At 39.9% G+C, this 19,063-nt stretch overlaps 1 protein-coding gene across 14 annotated transcripts in view; it reads left to right on the forward strand.

Moving 5' to 3' along the window:
• rap1gap2a (RAP1 GTPase activating protein 2a) overlaps window positions 1–19,063 on the forward strand; it is a 123,681-nt gene that overhangs the window by 96,493 nt on the left and 8,125 nt on the right. For 8 of the 14 annotated variants that reach the window (XM_023961597.2, XM_078929528.1, XM_078929532.1 and 5 more), the window contains 12 exons: window positions 5,391–5,423; window positions 5,572–5,796; window positions 7,348–7,451; window positions 7,621–7,699; window positions 12,959–13,012; window positions 14,217–14,300; window positions 14,389–14,489; window positions 15,485–15,614; window positions 16,123–16,278; window positions 16,497–16,568; window positions 18,122–18,208; window positions 18,306–18,446. In XM_023961597.2, coding sequence (XP_023817365.1) covers window positions 5,391–5,423; window positions 5,572–5,796; window positions 7,348–7,451; window positions 7,621–7,699; window positions 12,959–13,012; window positions 14,217–14,300; window positions 14,389–14,489; window positions 15,485–15,614; window positions 16,123–16,278; window positions 16,497–16,568; window positions 18,122–18,208; window positions 18,306–18,446 — 1,266 coding nt within the window. Of the gene's footprint in view, window positions 1–4,068; window positions 4,102–5,390; window positions 5,424–5,571; window positions 5,797–7,347; window positions 7,452–7,620; window positions 7,700–12,958; window positions 13,013–14,216; window positions 14,301–14,388; window positions 14,490–15,484; window positions 15,615–16,122; window positions 16,279–16,496; window positions 16,569–18,121; window positions 18,209–18,305; window positions 18,447–19,063 lie in introns of all 14 variants that reach the window. The other 6 variants (XM_023961596.2, XM_078929526.1, XM_023961599.2 and 3 more) reach the window with 1 other exon arrangement.

Consider the following 19,063-nt stretch of genomic DNA (forward strand, 5'->3'; position numbering starts at 1 on the left):
TGTGGTTTCTTCTAAACCTACATTGCTTACAACATTTAAAAAAAAAAAGTAATTTAGAAAACCAATTACTAGAATTTAATTAAATGCATGGCTTAGAAATGTGCTGTGTTGACATAACAATGTAATAAGTCAATATTGTGTGTGTCATTTAAATTACAATTTCTGTGATAACTAGGGTCCAAAGGTAAAATGGTGTTGCAGCTTAACAATTTTAGTCAATAACTTTTCTCCACTCTGAGTTCCATGCTGTATCATATTTGCCTTACCATGCCCGCAGTCCAATGTGAACTTTTTCAAAATTTACATTAAAATGTAAGCTTTTCTGCAAAGACAAATTGTCTGTTGGGATGAATTTACATAGAATACCACCTGTTCAGAAAACGTTTTTAGTTTTTCTTTCTAAAATATGTGTTATTTAAAATCAAACATGTTCAACAAAAGCTTCTCTAATGTCTGTTTGAAGTAGTTTGAATTGTTGCTTTCATTGTTGTGAGGAATAAAGTTGACTTTAACGACCAAACTTTAAATTTTACACATACACCCTTTTTAAATTGGCTACCTAAGAATGTGATCATTGACTAAATTGTCCCCCCTTTTCTTGAGGTGCACTATATTCCCAAAAGTATTGGCTCACCTGCCTTGACTCATTTGAACTGAAGTGGCATTTCATTCCTAACCCGTAGAGTTCAGTATGATGTGGGCCCCCCTTTTGCTGCCGTTACAGCTTCAGCTCTTCTAGGAAGGCTGTCCACAAGGTTGAGGAGTGTTTCTAGGAGTTTCTGCCCTTTCCTCCAAAAGCGCATTTATAAGGTCACACACTGATGTTGGTGGAGAAGGTCTGGCTCTTCGTGTCCGCTCTAATTCATCCCAAAGGTGTTCTGTCGGGTTCAGATCAGGACTCTGTGCAGGCCGGTCAAGTTCATCCACACCAGACTGTCCTCCATGTCTTTATGGACCTTTGCTTTGTGTACTGGTGCACAGTCATGATGGAAGAGAAACGGGCCGCTCCAAACTGTTTCCACAAGGTTGGGATCATGGAATTGTCCAAAATGTTTTGGTATCCTGAAGCATTCAGAGTTCCTTTCACTGGAACTAAGGAGCAGAGCACAAGTCCTGAAAAAGAGGCCCCATACCATAATTCCTCCTCCAGCTAATATCACACTCGGCACAATGGAGTCCCAAATGTACGGTTCTCCTGGCAAACTCCAAACCCAGACTCGTCCATCAGATTGTCAGATGGAAAAGAGTGATTCATCACTCCAGAGAAAGCGTCTCCACAGCTCTAGAGTCCAGTGGCGGCTCACTTTACACCACTGCATCCGACGATTTGCGTTGCACTTGGTGATGTGCGGCTTGGATGCAGCTGCTCGGCCATGGAGACCCATTCCATGAAGCTCTCTGCAGCTATTGACTGTGCAGAAAGTCAGCGAGCTCTTTGCACTATGTGCTTCAGCATCAGCTGACCCCTCTCCTACCACTTCATGGCTGAGCTGCTGTTTCCAAACTTCTCCATTTTCTTCTGAGAGAGAAAACAGTTGACTGCGGAAAATTTAGGAGTGAGGAAATTTCAGCACTGGATTTGTTCCACAGGTGGCATCCTAGGACAGTTCCATGCTGGCCCATGCGGCCCATTCTTTCCCAAATGTTTGTCACAAACAGTCTTGATTTTATACACCTGTGGCCAGGCCAAGAGATTAGGACACCAGATTCTGATCATTTGGATGGATGAGCCAACACTTTTGGTAACATAGTGTATAATTTTTTCATACCTTAAACATAGTTTATTTGGTAAATCTCCCTTAAGGCCATGTCACACTGTCTCTACGTACAATCTGTGCATTGTCCACGTATGACACTACGGTCATCCGTGATACATGCGTGATATACGTAATTCATAAGCGTTTTTTGTATCCGTCATTCGTTGATGTGCACATATGTTGGTCATGGGTTTCAGCTTACGGGTCTGTACACAAATTTTTTTTTTGAGCTGTTGAAAATCTTTGGTCGGTTGCAGTTCATGCGTGTTTCTCTCGTGGGGCGGTGTCTGATGCAAGGTGGAAGGTGAGTCACAGGCGGGGGCCAGGGATGGCGGCTCTCCTCGACTAGCGCCTAGCAATGTAAGGCCGCAAAATGTACATGGTGGCAGTGTGACACAACCTTGACTTGAAAACAGGTGCGGATCAGTGGGACCGGACTGTATAATTAAAACGAAGCATTTGCGAGGGCCCGGGGCGGTCGCTAACCATGGTGCTGATGTGATGCGGTTTCTGCTCAGTTGTCTCTGAAAGTCAAGATAAAAAAATTAAATGAAGTGCAGGTTCTGTTCTCTGGGTGGTTTATTCACACATATTCATACTTCCATGGTTTTAATGTGGTTCATTCGTGACACATGTCAACATTTCATGTAAGGAACCAAAACTGTTCTCACTTTTTTCCACGTATGTTCACGGATGACCAGTTTACACCCATGGAAAATGTAAGCAAATAAACCAAACTGGCAAACATTTAAAAGAAAGATAGTTTACATCATTGAACTCAAAGGACATCCTGTTGGTGGACGAGATTTTAAATGTGACGGGTGAAACCAAACCAAGAGCACAAAGGTGACATACTTTCAAAATAAAATGAAGATGACAAATGAACAACAAAGAACAGATCAGTTGTTAGCAAAAGTTCCATGACATAAAGTCATAATTATTGGAAATAAATATTTAAAAAAATGCTTTTTTGTTTCTGTTAATATTACGTAAATCAAGACAGAAATAGTTTTGCTTCCTTGAGGACGAAACATCTGACATTCAAACTTATTAAGTAAGCAATACATTGTTTTGGGACAGGATGGTGATTTGATTGAAGTGAGTAAATAATAAATTTCTGGTAAATTTGAGGGTCCTTTGGCCAAATCAGTAGGATAAAGGTCTTCCTTCAGCCTGATTGAAGTCTTAGATTAGACCCAAATTATTAGAGGTCATGTAAATCTAGATGTTTGGAATCTTAGAGGAGCTTTCCTTCTTCCTCCTTTCTTTATTTACCTGTTTTTTATTCATCTCTTGTGATAGTACCAGAGATTGCAACTTTTTAAGAGGGTCTTTATGATCCATCTCATAATGTTGGTGATGATTGCCTCCATCAACAAGCACTTAAGAGAGACAAAAACATCTGCAGACATGACGCAGAAGAGGGTGACCTCTCATGTGCTGAATGCTGCAGCCGGTAGACCAGCTAATGCTGGAGGTGGGTGTTTAAACAAAACACACAGTCAGGACCTGTTTCATAACTGACCACATTCTATACATCTTATCCAAACCCTCCTTCTTTCATATTTGTGTATTTACACACATAAGACATGATAAAGCTATCCAGGCTGCGGCTCACTGCTGCTGCATCATAAATGAAGAAATTTCAATTGTGAAGAAAATGATTTATGTCTGCATGTCTGAAAACCATTGACTGTACATGACAACTAGACCTGGTGACCCCTCCCTCTTGCATTCCAAATAGAAAGTACCCACTGGTCCCAAATGCTGAAATCCCATAGACTTCGGCTACTTTTTTTTTGTTTTTTTTTGTTTTTTCTTAACATTTTCTCGCTAATAGAGATTTTTTTCTGTAGCTCAAGTTCTTCAAGTTGCCTCAAAAAAGTAGGTGGTCTTGGGTCGATTGTTCAAAGCGTTTGATTGACAGATTCTCCTAAACAAGTGGTAGGGGTGTGGCCTTCCAACGTGCTCACTCCTGATTGGTGAGAGTGGTTGCCATAAAAATTTTGACCAACTCAGACCAATCACTAATTACTGACGTTTTTTGGCTCCAACATGGCAATGGCTATATCACGAATAAATAATGGCAACTGAATTGACTTTATTTCTTTGGGGTCAGAAATTAACCATTTTCAATTGGTGACGTCACACTCACTCGGTCCAGTTCTTATATACAGTCACTGGTGAAAACCTGTTCTTGCCGTCAAACAGTGACGAATACCATGTGTCAAGACATGTTATGCTATGCACAGACTCTGCTGTTTGACCCCTGTTCTTCTCTATCCTCACGCTGCGAACGGACACTAATAAGGTCCCTAAAGCGGAAGAGACCAAAAAATGGAAGGTGTGGCTGGTCGCACCCTCCCTCACATCTTCTCTGTAGATCTCATGAGTTTGTCCTTTGATGCTCCCTCTATCCAGATGCATTTTGCTTTCATTGTTCCCTCCCTCCTTTGGTCTTGTATGTGGTTGCTTTTTTTGCCCCTCATCTGTCTGCTTGTGAAAGATTTTGAACTCCCCTGCGAAGGTTTTTCAGATTTTTCTCACTGCCTTTGGAAGTGCAAAATCAATAGTCTCTTGATCCAATTGATTACAAGCTGAAAGACGTCCAGCTGTCAATGGAGCCTGCCAATACCTTGACTCTTGCTGCTGCAGAATATAAATAGCTGGCTTGCCATGGCCCTGCATTCTCAGAAGCTGTTCAGCGGCATTTAAGGCTGCACACAGTTAAAGCAATTAGTCAAGTTTCACTAGCTTTAACACAATTCTCAGACAATCAAAAAGTGACACCTACCACAGGTGTTTATAAGGTCTTAGTCACAACTGCACTTACGGGTAGATACATGCTGTCTGCGGGTGAAAAATGGGCAAAGCTCTTCGGGGCACGCAGGTGTCGCGCAGGAAATATCAAGGTCATAGACCGCTTGGTAAACCAGTGGAGCAAATTGTTCGTGTTTCTACTGGCAAACTGCGGACGGCAGGTCGTACTGAACAAACACAACACATAAGGAGAAGGAAGTGTGAATTAGGTGAGATGGAAGTATGTCCTACAGATATATATATATATATATGTGTATTCTTTAGCAAAAGGCCTATTAATGCTTGTTAATCCTATGGTTATCCTATGGGCATCCTGCGGTCATTCAGGTATCAACTGCACACCCCGTGCGTTCATCGTCTGACCACCACCAGAACCTCACTATCGACTAGAGTGTGGCGTTAGGGCACCGTACGACAGCATCAGCTATACTCCATGGTGCATGGCCTGACAAATGCTTTATGATACACCCACCACGTTTGCGACAATCATACGTTACATTTTCATGATATCCCTTAAGTTGGCCACAAAAGCCTCAAGGTAACTGCAAGACACACCTGTGTTCCCCTTGAGATGCACCTACTCTTGTCCATGACCCTCTACAGGCCCGGACAACCCACAGCAGTCATACAGGTCTACCCCCCTTCATGGGGGTTTGACTAAGGCTTAAGGATCTGCATCATTTTAGTAAAGGAGTCCAAGTCCATCACATCTTTGTGTTTGTGTTTGTAGCTTTCCATGAACGTTCATTATCTGTCAAAGAATACATTGCAAGTATTGAATTTTTAAAGTTTGCTCTGTGCTCCATCTTTCAGGATGACTACATTCCTTACCCACGGATTGAAGATGTAAGTGGTATCTCAAACACATATTTACTTTTTCTTCAATTGAACCCTTTTTTTTAAAAAGTCAGAAGTATTGCCTCAAAATTGTGTATTAAAAGTTGATTCACCTTATTTTTTTCTAATTAAATTTTTTTGATTCTTCTCTTGAAAGGTCTTAGAAAAAGGAGGTCCATATCCCCAAGTAATTCTGCCCCAGTTTGGTGGTTACTGGATTGAGGATTCAGAGGCACCTGCAGGGACACCTTCCTCTTCAGAGTCCAGTTTCTGTGAGGAGGACGAGGATGGAGATGAAGCCATGAGTCCTGGAGGGGCGCACAGCTTTCGCCTGGAGTGCAACAGCACAGCTCGAGCCTATGGCAAACACTTCCTTGGAAAGGTTAGGTCCACATTCATCACATTCTTTAGAGATCCTAAACCCCGCCCACTATGACCAAATCCATCAGATTGACAGCCCATGTTAAAGGTTCTGCAGATAAAGTCAGAGAGGCCAGACAGAGATGGTTCAGACATGTTTAGAGGAGAGACAGTGAATATATTGGTAGAAGGATGCTGAGCTGCCAGGCAAGTAGTCTAGAGCAGTGGTCTCCAACCTTTTTCAAATCTAATAGTCTAATGTCAGACAATGTATTCATGGACCAGTCCAAACAGGGCTGAAGTTTATGTTTAGTAATTCTTCCCTTCGGGTTACTGAAAAACCTTTATTTTTATAAACTAAAATGCTACTATAAGAAATTTGGTAAAAAAGCATCTGAAAACACAAGTTTTTTTTTTCACGGAAGACAAAGATTCAATTAAACAAAGTTGTTGATTTGTAGAAGTTGTTTCTGATTTGTAAATAATTTGATAAAAGCAACATTACAGTTTTTTTATAGAATACTATTACAACACTGAGAACCCAACCCAGTCTCTGATCATCTTTCAGGGCAAAAAGATTTATCATATTTTATTTTTACATCAATCCTGATTCATTGTGTTTTTTTTAACACAGAAGAACATTTTCTGAGCTCAAGTTTCTTAATAGATGCCTGCCTAAGTCACCCTTGCTGTTGGCAAATTCACAAATGTCCTTTTTACAGGTTTACACGAATCAGCAACTTTATTTGGTTGAATCTTTATTTTCTGTCAAATGTTTGCAGCTGGTTCAAACTTAAACTTGGTGATGAAGATTTTCCATTTCACGCCAAAGTGGATGCTAACAACCAGATTCTAACTTTAGCCGCGTCTGACTTTCAATGACGGATAAATGAAGCAAAATAAAATGACACAACCATCGTAAAACTAGTATTTTCTAAATATAATAATAAACAAGAATCTATTGTGTCTTTATTATCAACGTGTGAAACGTTCAAGAGTCAGGCAGAGCGAGCAGCTTTTGTTATGTGGGAACAACCGTCTCAATAAATCTGTATGTTTAGGAAAACTCCTGGTTTTATCTGTAAATAGCAGTTTTATTTTTCTTGAAAGCTTCTTCGGTTTCCTTACTGACTCATTCTCCTCAAAAAAAAAAAAACTTTCCAAATACATTTTTATTGTTTGTCTTTTATTAACTTTTAAGCTTTGAGGTACTAACTTAGCGGTCCGAGCAGCTGCTTAAAGTCATGTGACGCATTAAGACGGACGGATGTGTTGAACAAAATCCCGTAGTTTTACAAAACAAAGCTTCTGGCTTTAATTTCTGTGACCGTTAAAATTAAAAGAGAAGTTCATGCTTTAGTCATGACAGCTGAAAAACAACAAGCCCCACAAGCCTGCAGTTCTGACACTCCTCACCTTCAGGTGTCGATGGAAACACCAGCAAGAACCAAGAAAAAAATCTCTCGGGACCTTTCCGCCAAGCTCTTTGTCTTTGGGTTGGATGATTGAGATGAGACCCCAATAAAGGATTTTTCCCTTTGATTTAAGCTGACCTCTGTTTGCTTTTTTCCAGGAGCACATGAACTATTACTGCACAGGCAGCAGCATCGGCAACCTCATCATGTCTCTGAAACACGAGGAGACAGAGGCGCAGGAGTTCCTGCGCATCATTCTCAGGTACTGCCAGACGAGTTCTGGCTTTGACATATTTAAGGTTTTGAAATCAGCTTTCTCTGCTTGCTTTTTCCTTTTTATTGTCATAATGTGTCCTTTTTTTTTACTGATGGTGCTTTGAAAAATAAAATTCTCCTTGAATTCAGTAATCCTATTTTTCTTCTGCTCACAGATCAAGGACCAAAACAATTCATGACAGAATTTCATTAGCCGGAATCAACCAGCTTCCCAGTGTGCCTCAGATTGCGAAAGTAAGTCAAAACCTAACACTTATTTTTAATTTTTAATCAAGACAAAAAAGAAATTCTAGAGACTGAACTTGACACCAAAAATGTGCTTTTCTATTACAGAAAAGAGAAGAATTTTTATTTCCAGTAATCAACTGATCTCAGAGCTTTGCACTGTCACTTCACAAAATAAAGCGAGTGAAGCAAAACTACATGAACAAAGTATAAATAGATAAATACAGAAAAACATTGGTCACTCTGATATTGTATGCAGTCTGTATGCCTCATAAAATATAAATGTCATCAGGGACTAAAGCATTTCTCATCTTCACAAAAATATGATTTATGAAAGTAAAGGTCTGTTTCCTAAATGTTGTTTGAAAACTTTAAAAAAAATGGGTTCATATTTTAAAATGAACTAAAAGTTTAAAAAATGTTCGAAATAGCCAAGAATAACTTTTGTTTAACAATCTTTAATATACGACGGAGTTTTAGGGCCAGTTTACCAAAAAAAAGTTTTTTTTAAATTTCGACTTTTAACTAGTAAATTTACGAGAAAAAATCTCGTAAATTTACAAGGAAAAAACGTGTAAATTTATAAGATTTTTTTTGGGTAAGTTACGAGTTTTTTCCTTGTATATTTACGACTTGAAATCTCATAAATTTACAAGAAAAAAGTCATAGATTAACGAGGAAAACTCGAGGTTTTTCTGAGCCTAGATTGAATTTGAAATATGTGGAGCCTTTTTTTTTTTTCAAAATTGTTTTTATTGGATTATAGAGCAGCAATAGTAAACACATGATAACAACAATGATTACACTTTTTTTTCCCTCCCCCCCATTGAAACCTAGAACAAAAGGGAAAAAAAAAACCCCAAACGGAAAGGCGATACACATCCCATCACTAAGCCTAATATACACCAAAAACTTATAATAATAGTAATGAATCATTAAAATTAAGAAGAAATATGTGGAGCCTTTTGTGAAGATTTATTTCCGCAGAGATTCGGAACCTTTTGGTGAGATTAGATTATTTTCAGTGGAGCTGGCTTTGAGGGGTTCGGTGTCGGTAAAGCAGAGTTTCATATGTGAAATAAGGAGCTCAGAGACACATTTGGGTGTAGAGGACCGCTGCAGCCTTTATTTTCCTTTTCATTCACATAACCTGAAGTTCATTTCTCACATTACGTCATGAACCTGTCATGAGCAGAACACCAAGGTGTAAACAGTCACGCCCCCTCCTCCAGATGAAACGTCCCGTTTCAACATAAAACAATAAAGAGGAATGAAAATAGTCTGTTATATTAGCTTTAGAACGTTGAAAATGCCAAAAAGTGCTCCTCTTCAGACGGAAGCATCACACAAACGTAGAGATCTTGTGTTTGGTGGAGGAAGAAAGGATTGAAGTGGACAGGAGCAGGGATACCGATGGCTTCATCAACGGCTGCAGAGATCCTGCAAACCACCCATCAATAAATAAAACATTGATAAATCGAAAATCAAACATTTGGCCTATTATTAATAAACACTCAGCTTACCTGTAACATTGAGTTTAGTCGGTCTGCTCTGTAAGCTCACTTCCACTTTAAACTTGTAAAATTGTGAGTTTTTTTCTCGTAAGCGTACGAGTTTTTTTTCCTTAAATCTACGACGGAAAATCTCGTAATTTTACTATTTCATTAATTTTTTGGTTGCTCTAAAACTCAGTCGTAATACTATCATGGTCTTTGACGGTCATTTAAGAAGAGGATTGTGATGTTTATCATTGCTATATTTATATTTTTATGAGAAACAGAATGCAATAAAAGGATCCAGGAAACCATACTGTTTGATTCTTAAAGACTTGACTTGTATAAAAGTGTAGAAAACATGTCTTTAGTCAATAACAAAAGTTTACTTCTATACTGTAATGTAACCCAGGTTATGAATGACAGAGGTCAAACAAACATTTCCTGTTTGTCTTTTGCAGTTTTTATTGAAGCTGCTATTTTGGTCCTTTCTTCCATGCAGATCTTCTCAAGAGCTGATGTTTTGGGGTTTTTCTCCCTCCATATATTCTCTATGGGGTTGAGTTCTAGAGACTAGCCAGGTCACTCTAGAACCTTGAAATGCTTTTTAAATATTCACTCTTTGGTTACCCGGTCGCTGTGCGAGATAATTGGCATTAATATTTTTCCAGTCATTCCCAGTGGACTTTTATTATAATTATGCCGTTTTTAGAATAAATCTAAAAACCTGGGTCGTTTTCTAAGACATAGTTTCTGCAGAGCGGCAGGAGTTTTAAGCAGGACTTTTAGGTCAGGGCAACCCCACCCCTCTTCCCTTCCCCATCGCTGAGAGCTCAGAGCTTTTAGGCTAAACCAGTGTATTTTCTGTGACATATAAGCTCTTTTTTAACCAGTTCTTTTGTCTGCTCCTGATTCACAACAGTTTGAAGAAATACTCAGAAATGTACATTTGAGCTTAATTTTCTCAATATGCGTCATCAGAAAAATGTAACAAGAACCTGTTAAAAACATCGTTTTCATCTTTGCAGACTTCTCATAGCTTTTTTTAAAAAGGCACAAAATGCACATTTGTGAATGATAAACCTTTTCCCCAATGTATTTGAATACATGGCAAAACAAAACGTTCTGGTTTTTGATCACTAATCATCATACCCATCATGAGTAAGTATTTAAGAAACATGGACAAAATAAATTTTGGGCCAATAAATCCTGCCAGTGCTAAATTAAACCATTGGTTTCATCATTTCCAGCAGGAACTTTTTTTTCTAATAAACCAACAAGGAAAATAATAAATAAACCAACAAGGAAGTACACTTGCGACTGGTGGGGCTTCATGCCTCTATACACATATCTACAAGAATATTGCATACTGCATTACAGTGAAGGTATGTACTGTTAAAAGAATAAATATCAAATTCCTTGAAAATGGACAACAGTCTGTTTCTGCAGGCAATGTCCATTTTTCTTTTCATTTGTTGGAAGGTTTAGAATAAATATTGATTATTGCCCACATTACATTTTTTGAGATCATTTCTTAAAACGACATCAGCATTATGGCCATAAAAGAAATCAATAAAAAGTCTGACCTTGCATTTATAAGACATAAAAAAAAGTCCCACTGAGAGCAGTCAGCAGAACTCAATAGCTTAAGATGTGATCTCAGGCCCCATGTTTCTGAATATAAAGACTGCTTGTAGTATGCAGCTGCTGTGACACCCTCATTTTCAATTACAGAAAAATAGTCTTCAAAACATTTGCTATCTGCTCTGTGATGGCCATAAATGTCATTTTAAAATGGTCATCACGAACCCATTGTCGGCTGTTGGGAATTTACATGAATGGCCTCAGTTTAGGTGCTTTAACATCCTTGACAGTAAATGAGAAAACAATCCCTCCCTTCTCGCATTCCAAATAGGAAGTCCCAAAAAGGAGAAATCCCATAGAAGTCTTTAGAGAAATAAACAGCTATTATATTGGTCAGAAAAACCATTCTTGCTCTGATACTTTTTAATAACTTGTTCTCGCTAATCCTAATTTTTTGCGCAATATATTTTCTGTAGTGCAAGTTAATAAAGTAATAAACGGACCAATCAGATGCCTCAATAAAAGTATGCGGCCTTGCATTGAACTTTTAAATCGTTTGATTGACAGATTCTCCCAAGCCCGCTTTCAGAGGACGGGGTGGCCTTCTATTATGCTTACTCCTCACTGAAGAGAGTGGTTGCCATCGAAATGTAGACGGACCAATCACGGCTTACTGAGGCCATCTGGTTCCAACGTGGCAACATATTGCAGAAAAATGGCGACTGAATTAACCCTATTCAGTTGGAACCGGAGTAAAGCATTTTATACGGCGGACGTCACAAGTGATTCATCCAGTTATAATATACAGTGTTCCCAGTGTTTTTTTTTAATTATGATGGTGCAGTTTTAAGACCAAAACAAACAAACAACAAACTGCTGTTTTCTAGGAGATAGTTTCTGCAGAGCGGCAGACGTTCATTAGGAATTTGCCTCTGAGTTGTGACCGGGACCTTTACTGTGGAGGAACCCCATTCCCCCTTCCTCCCTGTTAAGCTACGTTCTCTTCGCCCTCTGCAACACATATTCAAGAGCCCACTTCCAATGAAGAGCTTAAGGAAAAGTGCCTAAGTTAGGGATTCTGATTTGGTAGTGATGTGTGGATGGCGTCCCCTTTAATTCACGCAATCGTTTGAAAATTGATCATGGAGGGGAAACCAGTTTTAGCGGTTTGTGTCTGGCTAGTATTCTATGACACCAAGTACATCAGAATAGAGCTGTGAAAGGAAAAACCTGGAAAAGGATTCACTTGCAACTGCAGGTGGTGGACATGCGCAAGTAAACTGTCGACAAAGAAAAAGAAGCCCCCCCCTGCTTGTCCAGTGTGAACAGCATAGGCTAAAAATGCATTCAAGAGAGAGAGTTCTCTATTTACACGTTGTTCCACTAGTTTACAGCCCCTCACACCTCCAATCTAACATTAACAGAGCACCAAAGATGGTGAGCATTGTTGGAGCTATCCAGTCCTACAGTTTGGATCCAGATTCCATCTCAGGCGAGGAAAACAAAGACGCACATTTATCGACTTGTCTGCAAGTGGATGCATCAGAATGGAGCAGGAAGCTTGTGGTCCGCCCAGTGTATTTTCGCTCTCACATATACATTTGCGTCAAACTTCATTTTTTTTCTTCTGCTCGCAATGATTTGAATAAAGAAATTCTCAGAAATGCAATTTTAACCTTAATTTTCTTTACATATGTCCTCCATCATCAGAAAAATGAACGTCCGTGGGAGTATTTCAGGCAGGCAACTCGAGCAGTGCGTTTACCTGGTTACTCCTCCTGCGGGCGGTTCAGTCTAATCAACTCACCTGTTCAGCGTCCTACTTAAGTTCCAGGTGTGCGGTCCAATCCCTCTTCTTCCATTTCCGCGAGCTCTGCATTCGTCACCCCACTCTCCTCCCCGGCTTCCACCCGTGAGCTCCGTTAGAAGTGGTTTATTACTCGTGTTTTCGGTGGAGATCTTTTTTTATGTGTCTGAACGGAGCCTTATGCCAAACTAAAAGAAATATGGAAATGAATCTTCTTTACTGCATGAGTTGTCTGACTGAAATGCCACAAGAACATGATAAAAACACCAAAAACACTGTTTTCATGGGAGAAAGTCTTCTCTGGGTTACTTTTGCAAGTCACTGCTCTCCTTTCAGTCTTTCAGTGGCAGCTCCAGACTCTAGAATGTCTCTCTTTCTTTCCAGCTTCTGTGTGACGATGCCACTGGGATCAAGTTCAACCCGGTCCTGTACCCCCGGGTGAGTTTATCCTCAGCTTCCACATTGTGGCCCACATTCTGAACAGTTTGAACTCTTCTAACTGTAACATGCACTTTCATTCCAGTTGACCTGAGTCAACTTTTCTGCTTTCTTGGCTCTGCTGGGAGACAAAAATTTCCTTTAAAGCCAAACAAGCCACAGACACCGCAACTTTTACAGCTACAGAGCCAATAAATATATGCATCATGCAATCTTAATCTGATTTTCTTATTCCTATTTGCTGCAGTTGCCATGGCAATGTAATTTTCAAGATGTTACTGCATTTTGCCGTACTAGTTAATGCCGCTTATACCATGGTCCGGGTGAATAGTCGATTCTGATTGGCTGCTGGGTGTGCATTAAAAAGTAACATAAAATACCCCAGTGATATACCACGCAATTCCGGTCACATAACAGAAATGTTTTATATCACTGCGCTGGCTTCTCTAAAATAAACTTTAGCTGCATCATCTGAACAAAAACAAGCGGTAAGAGGTAACTTTCTCTCTGAACTGATGCTTTATTCAACCCATCGGGACGATCAGCACATATATGTCGCCGAATCTTGAATTCAGGACTAAAAACTGGTTAGTATTTATTTCTTTTGTAAATGACCATGGTATAAGCGGGTTAATGACCTTCAAAGTGTGCATTATTTTATTCCAGGTCTGTACACGTTCTTTTAAGTAAACATTTAAGTGCTCCACATTTTCGTTCAATCGCTTTTTTCTTTTCAGCGCCACAGACCTGATCCCGCTCGTCATTAACTTTTCAATCCCTTCTGGCTTTCAACCGGAAAAATACTCCACTACTGTTTGCGTTTCAACCCTCGCTGGCTCCTCACTTCTCCAGCATCTGCCCCCGTCAGTAATCAAATCACACCAGAGAGGACTGATGATACAACCGCCTCTTGAACAGGATGCAGTGAATGTGCTCGTCTTCCTCTGTGGAGGAGCATTGGGCTGCTTTCTTTCAGCCTGAGCCTTAGCAAAGGAAAATAAAAGAAAACACTGTGTCTTCATTTACGTCCCCTCACTGGGGACCATGGCGGCATGTCACATGTCTGCCTTATGGAACACGGGCCTGCCCCTGAGACATACAGGAAAAGAGGAAAACATGTTTTCCCAAAGGCAACGGCAGACGGAATGGGTTACAAGTTAAAGAGTAACCAAAACCATGCAACTGTGTCTTTGTTGACATGCAGGGATCTCGCTTGATAGTTGCTTACGATGAACACGAGGTGAACAACACGTTCAAGTTTGGGGTTATCTATCAGAAGTTTGGACAGGTGAGCAGTTTTCTTTTTGTTTGCTGACCTAAACTTGTGCCTGGATTGACTTTTTTTCCCCCTTTTTGTGAACGTCATTTCTTGTCAGACGTCGGAGGAAGAGTTATTCGGAAACAACGAGGAGACGCCTGCTTTTAAGGAGTTTCTCAGTGTCTTAGGAGATAACATTGAGCTACAGGATTTTAAAGGGTAAGGACAGATAAAGGAAAGAAGGAAGCATGTGACCCTTGCAATGGATTTCAAAGAGGGCTCAATTAATTCTGTTTTAACCTGCAATCCCTGCCACACTCACACCACCCTCTGCAACATACGTTCAATGAAAAGTCTATGTGTTTCGGGCTTCCACATTCACTTCTACACTCAAAACTTGAGCGTTCACGCATAGCTGCACAGAATTCTATGACCGTTTTCGGGGTCTGCATACAAAACGCACATCCATTGAAAGTGAATTGAAAGGTAAATAAGGTTGAACTTTGATTTCTTTTTTAATTCCCAGAAGTTGTACCATTTGAACATTGATCATGGAGGAGAAATTAACAACTGATGTTTGTTCCCATCCGAAATTCTATGACACACATGACTTCCTGTCCCTTTCAAGCAATCTTAGATTTGATGTTAAATTATCCTCAGTTTTTTATGTTTTTGTTTAACTGCTGATTGTATCGCTTTGTTCATCATTCTTGCTTTGATTGCTTGAGGTAAACCATTTCAAATCAAATCGAATCACAAAAATTAAACAGTCTTTAATATATCAGAATAGAGCTGTGGGAGAAAAAACTTGGAGAAGGATTCATGAGATTTACACCGCTTCAACATTTCACACCAAGACTCGTCCAACTGTAGGTGGTGGACATGCGCTAGTAAACAGTAGAAGAAGCCCCCCCCTGCTTGTCCAGTGTGAACACTGTGGGCTAAACATGGCTTCATAAATGCCCTATTAGCATGTTCTTGCATGTGCGTTACTGGTCTGGTGTGTCCACATTTTACATGTCCACCACATTGACATGTAAGCAGAGGCCAGAACAGTTTTCTGTATCAACCTGTACTTAACAATCCTCACCATCAGGCGCCCTTTATGGGAAAATGCATGCAAAGTAAAGCACAAAACAGGAAGAAAGGAAAAAAAAAACATGTTATACTGTGGCACATGGAAGCAGAGACCTTGTGCTTTGATGATGTTCCAGGTTCCGTGGAGGTCTGGACGTGTCTCACGGGCAGACAGGGTCCGAATCCATCTACACGGTCTTCAGACAGAGAGAGATTATGTTCCATGTGTCCACTAAGCTGCCCTTCACAGAGGGCGACGTTCAGCAGGTATCAGGCTGTAATACTCACTTTATTGCTGTCACACTGGCTGTGAAAGCCCGGCTTTGGCTAGGACGACTTATAGAAAAAAACGAAATCTGTTTTAAATGTCCCATGCAAATAATGACATTTTTATCATGTAAGCTATGGTGGGATGCTACAATGCTCGTTTACAAGTCACTAAAATTGAAGCTACAAAGATCCCTCTGAGGAATACTGAGGTCAGACTGCATATTTAAGGGAGGGAGGGAGAAAGGGAGGGAGGGATGATGGATGGAGGGATGGATGGATGGATGGATGGATGGCATCCAAATCCTAAAAGACATTTTTTTTAATTATAGATAATAGATGTGACCAAAAAGTTTGTTTTGCGGCATCATCATACTAAATAAAGGATTATATTTGAAATATTTGTATAAAAGAATTTTTAACCTTTTTTTCATGCAACAGAATAAACTGAATTCTGCAGAAAACAAAGAAATCATCTGAATATTCATGATCCATCTGTTGGCTGCAGCTCCAAAGGAAACGGCACATAGGAAATGACATTGTGGCCGCCGTCTTCCAAGAAGAATCCACGCCGTTTGTTCCAGACATGATTGCCTCCAACTTCCTGCATGCTTATGTTCTGGTGCAGGCGGAGAACCCCTGCACAGAGCACACAACTTACAAGGTATACACACTCTGCTCTGATGTCATGCATCCACTCTGCATGCACAATTACAACAGAAGGTGTGTGATTGAATTAAAATAAAATAAAATAAAAATAAAAAGCTATGTTTAACTTAAAGTGAGCCCTGAAAAGAGATTGAATTGACGGACAGCTTTGGAGGACTGAAAGGTTTGAATAAAGTTGTGTTGCTTTGCTTCAACGCGTTTATGTGTCCCCAGGTGTCTGTCACTGCCAGGGAAGATGTTCCCTCTTTTGGACCTCCGCTCCCAAACCCACCAGTCTTCAAGAAGGTGAGGGACAGATGGAACAGCATCTTGATCTTTTAGTTTTTTTGTTGGTGTTTTTTTTTAGATTAAACTTAAAAATGCTTTTAATTAAAAATAAAGCTGTGGTTTGGATTGACAAGCCTTGACTTGAAGAAATGTAAATGAATTGAATCAATGTTACCATTTCATAGAATTATTTTAAGATATTTAGGCCATATAAATTTAGCTTTTTGAATTGGGTGAACGGGTGAAAAACACGAATCAGTATCCTTCCTCTGCTGTGCTGAAAGACCCACTCTGATGAAAATGATGTTTTGGGTGTTTTTAACATCTTTTTGTGGCATTTTTCTGACAAATATTAAGAAAATAAAGTTCAAAATAGCATTTCTGAATTCAAATTGTTGTAATTCATGAGCAGACGAAAAAAGGCGGTTGGAAAAAAAGAGTGCAATGGTGCCGCAGAAAACCCGATGGGCTCCAGTATTGTAATGTTAGGTCAGGGGTGTGAGGGGCTGTAAGCTAGCGGGAGAGCGTGTAAAAAATATGGGTGACAGGAAGGGGGGTGGGGTTGCTCTGCACCAACACTCCCACAGCTAAAAACGGCATAATTATAATCAAAAGAGCTCTTTTACATTAGATCAATGATGATCTGAGTGGGACTTTAGGGATCGTCAGAATGTTTGTCCATATTTTTGTCTTTTAACCATCAGTGCTACCAAAATCTGCCCCACACCCACAAGGACAATCATTTGGCTTCCTCCCTCTAATAAAGCTTTTCCTCTTGACTTTAATGTTATATTACATGTAAACGACGTTTCCACCACGACTGTGCAGCTTTTAGATTGCTGGAAAATACTTTGATGACGTTTTTATGACTCGTTTTGTCCCTTAATAGAGTTTGCAGAACCAAAACTGTGCAGAAAGTGAGCTTTTGGGAGCTTTAATCCAAACTTCCCAAGCAGATTTGAACATCAATAACGCATTTAGAAGGCTCATTGCTCCGCTTGCTGGGGTGTGAGTGTCATTAGAAAACTGAGAAGCCTGAAAATACGATGCAATAAAACGACAGTTTTCCAGCTGAAAAAGAATATGACACATTCGCCTGTCGTCTGCCATTAAACAGAGCCTTATTCAGAGAATGCTCATAAATATAGAAATGGAAATATTCATGTTGGAAATTAATCAGAAAATAACTTTATCCAAGCTGAAAGTCTGAGGTGGCTCTAGCAGTAAATTTTAAATATTTTGCCTACAATTTTTTTTGTTTCATTTTAAATGTAGGAAATGATCCAAGTCAAATAAAAATACACTTTTTTTGGAAAATCAAATGATTACAAAACAAGACATTCGTTTTTTTTCCAAAAACTTTGCAAACCAAATAAATGAACTGAACTAAAAGCCTTAATTGCATTTTAAAATAGACAGAAACGGAGGGGAAAGCAGTGTTATTTTTAATTAGTTGTGTTGTAATTCATCCCCAGTCACAATGTGGTGCACGGCTCATCTCTGTGATGCAGTTAAAGGTCACTCTTGCTGACTGTCCTGTCTTCTGTGTCTCTGCCTCCACCCCCCTTCAGGGTCCTGAGTTCAGAGACTTCCTGCTGACAAAGCTGATCAATGCTGAGAACGCCTGCTACAAATCGGACAAATTTGCCAAACTGGAGGTGATGCACTTTTCAGCGAGACCCCCACATCGGGTCTTGTTACTCACTCATCAGTACCATCAATCGAGCCGTTTCTAAACGTGTGAACGGCTTGCAGGGCCGCACGCGGGCGGCGCTGCTAGACAACCTTCACGACGAGCTGCACAGGCAGAGTCAGGCCATGATGGGTTTGGGCCAGGTGGGGGAGGAGGACAAGCTGGAGAACGGCGGGCACGGCGGCCTGCTTGAATCCTTTAAGGTGAACAAAATTTAAAAAAAAAACTCACACGGAAGTTCACCTGGCAATATTTTGGCAGCTCTCTGACATTTATGTGATCTCTGTCACAAACAGACGGACTCAGACAAATGTCACAGGTCTGTCAGAATCACAAAGTGCTAAACCTTTCTGCTGCTTACTTGAAGATAAGATCTACATGCCAAGGAGCTTATGATAAAAAATAGCAATCCTCCATCCCTTCTTTGTTTAGATCTCTTAATATTCTTTATAATCACTTACTGGATTTCCAAAATTCAAGTTAAAGTGAACAAACAGTAACATTTATACTTTTAGTGTCTGGAGATGATGAAATGATGCACTGATTTGGTCATTTTGCTTGTTGCAGGTTTTATGGACAGCTGCTTTTCACTTTCTGCACTCAGTCCCAGGGGGCGCTATTCTCATTGTCTTAATAGCCGTTTCCGGTTTTCATTTCTCTCTATTACTGTAAAGGAAAGATGTGACATTCAGCCACTACCCATTTTCCCTTTCTGTGAGAACTGCGCCCTCCAGTGGTGTCCTATGGTAGTGATTTTCACAGATTGGGCCAGCATTCTTTTTTGAGTCCTTAAAAAGACAATAGAAGAAAAAGTATATAC

Source organism: Oryzias latipes, chromosome 13 (assembly GCF_053564925.1).
Source record: "Oryzias latipes strain Hd-rR chromosome 13, Olatipes_Hd-rR_3.1".
NCBI lineage: Eukaryota > Metazoa > Chordata > Actinopteri > Beloniformes > Adrianichthyidae > Oryzias > Oryzias latipes.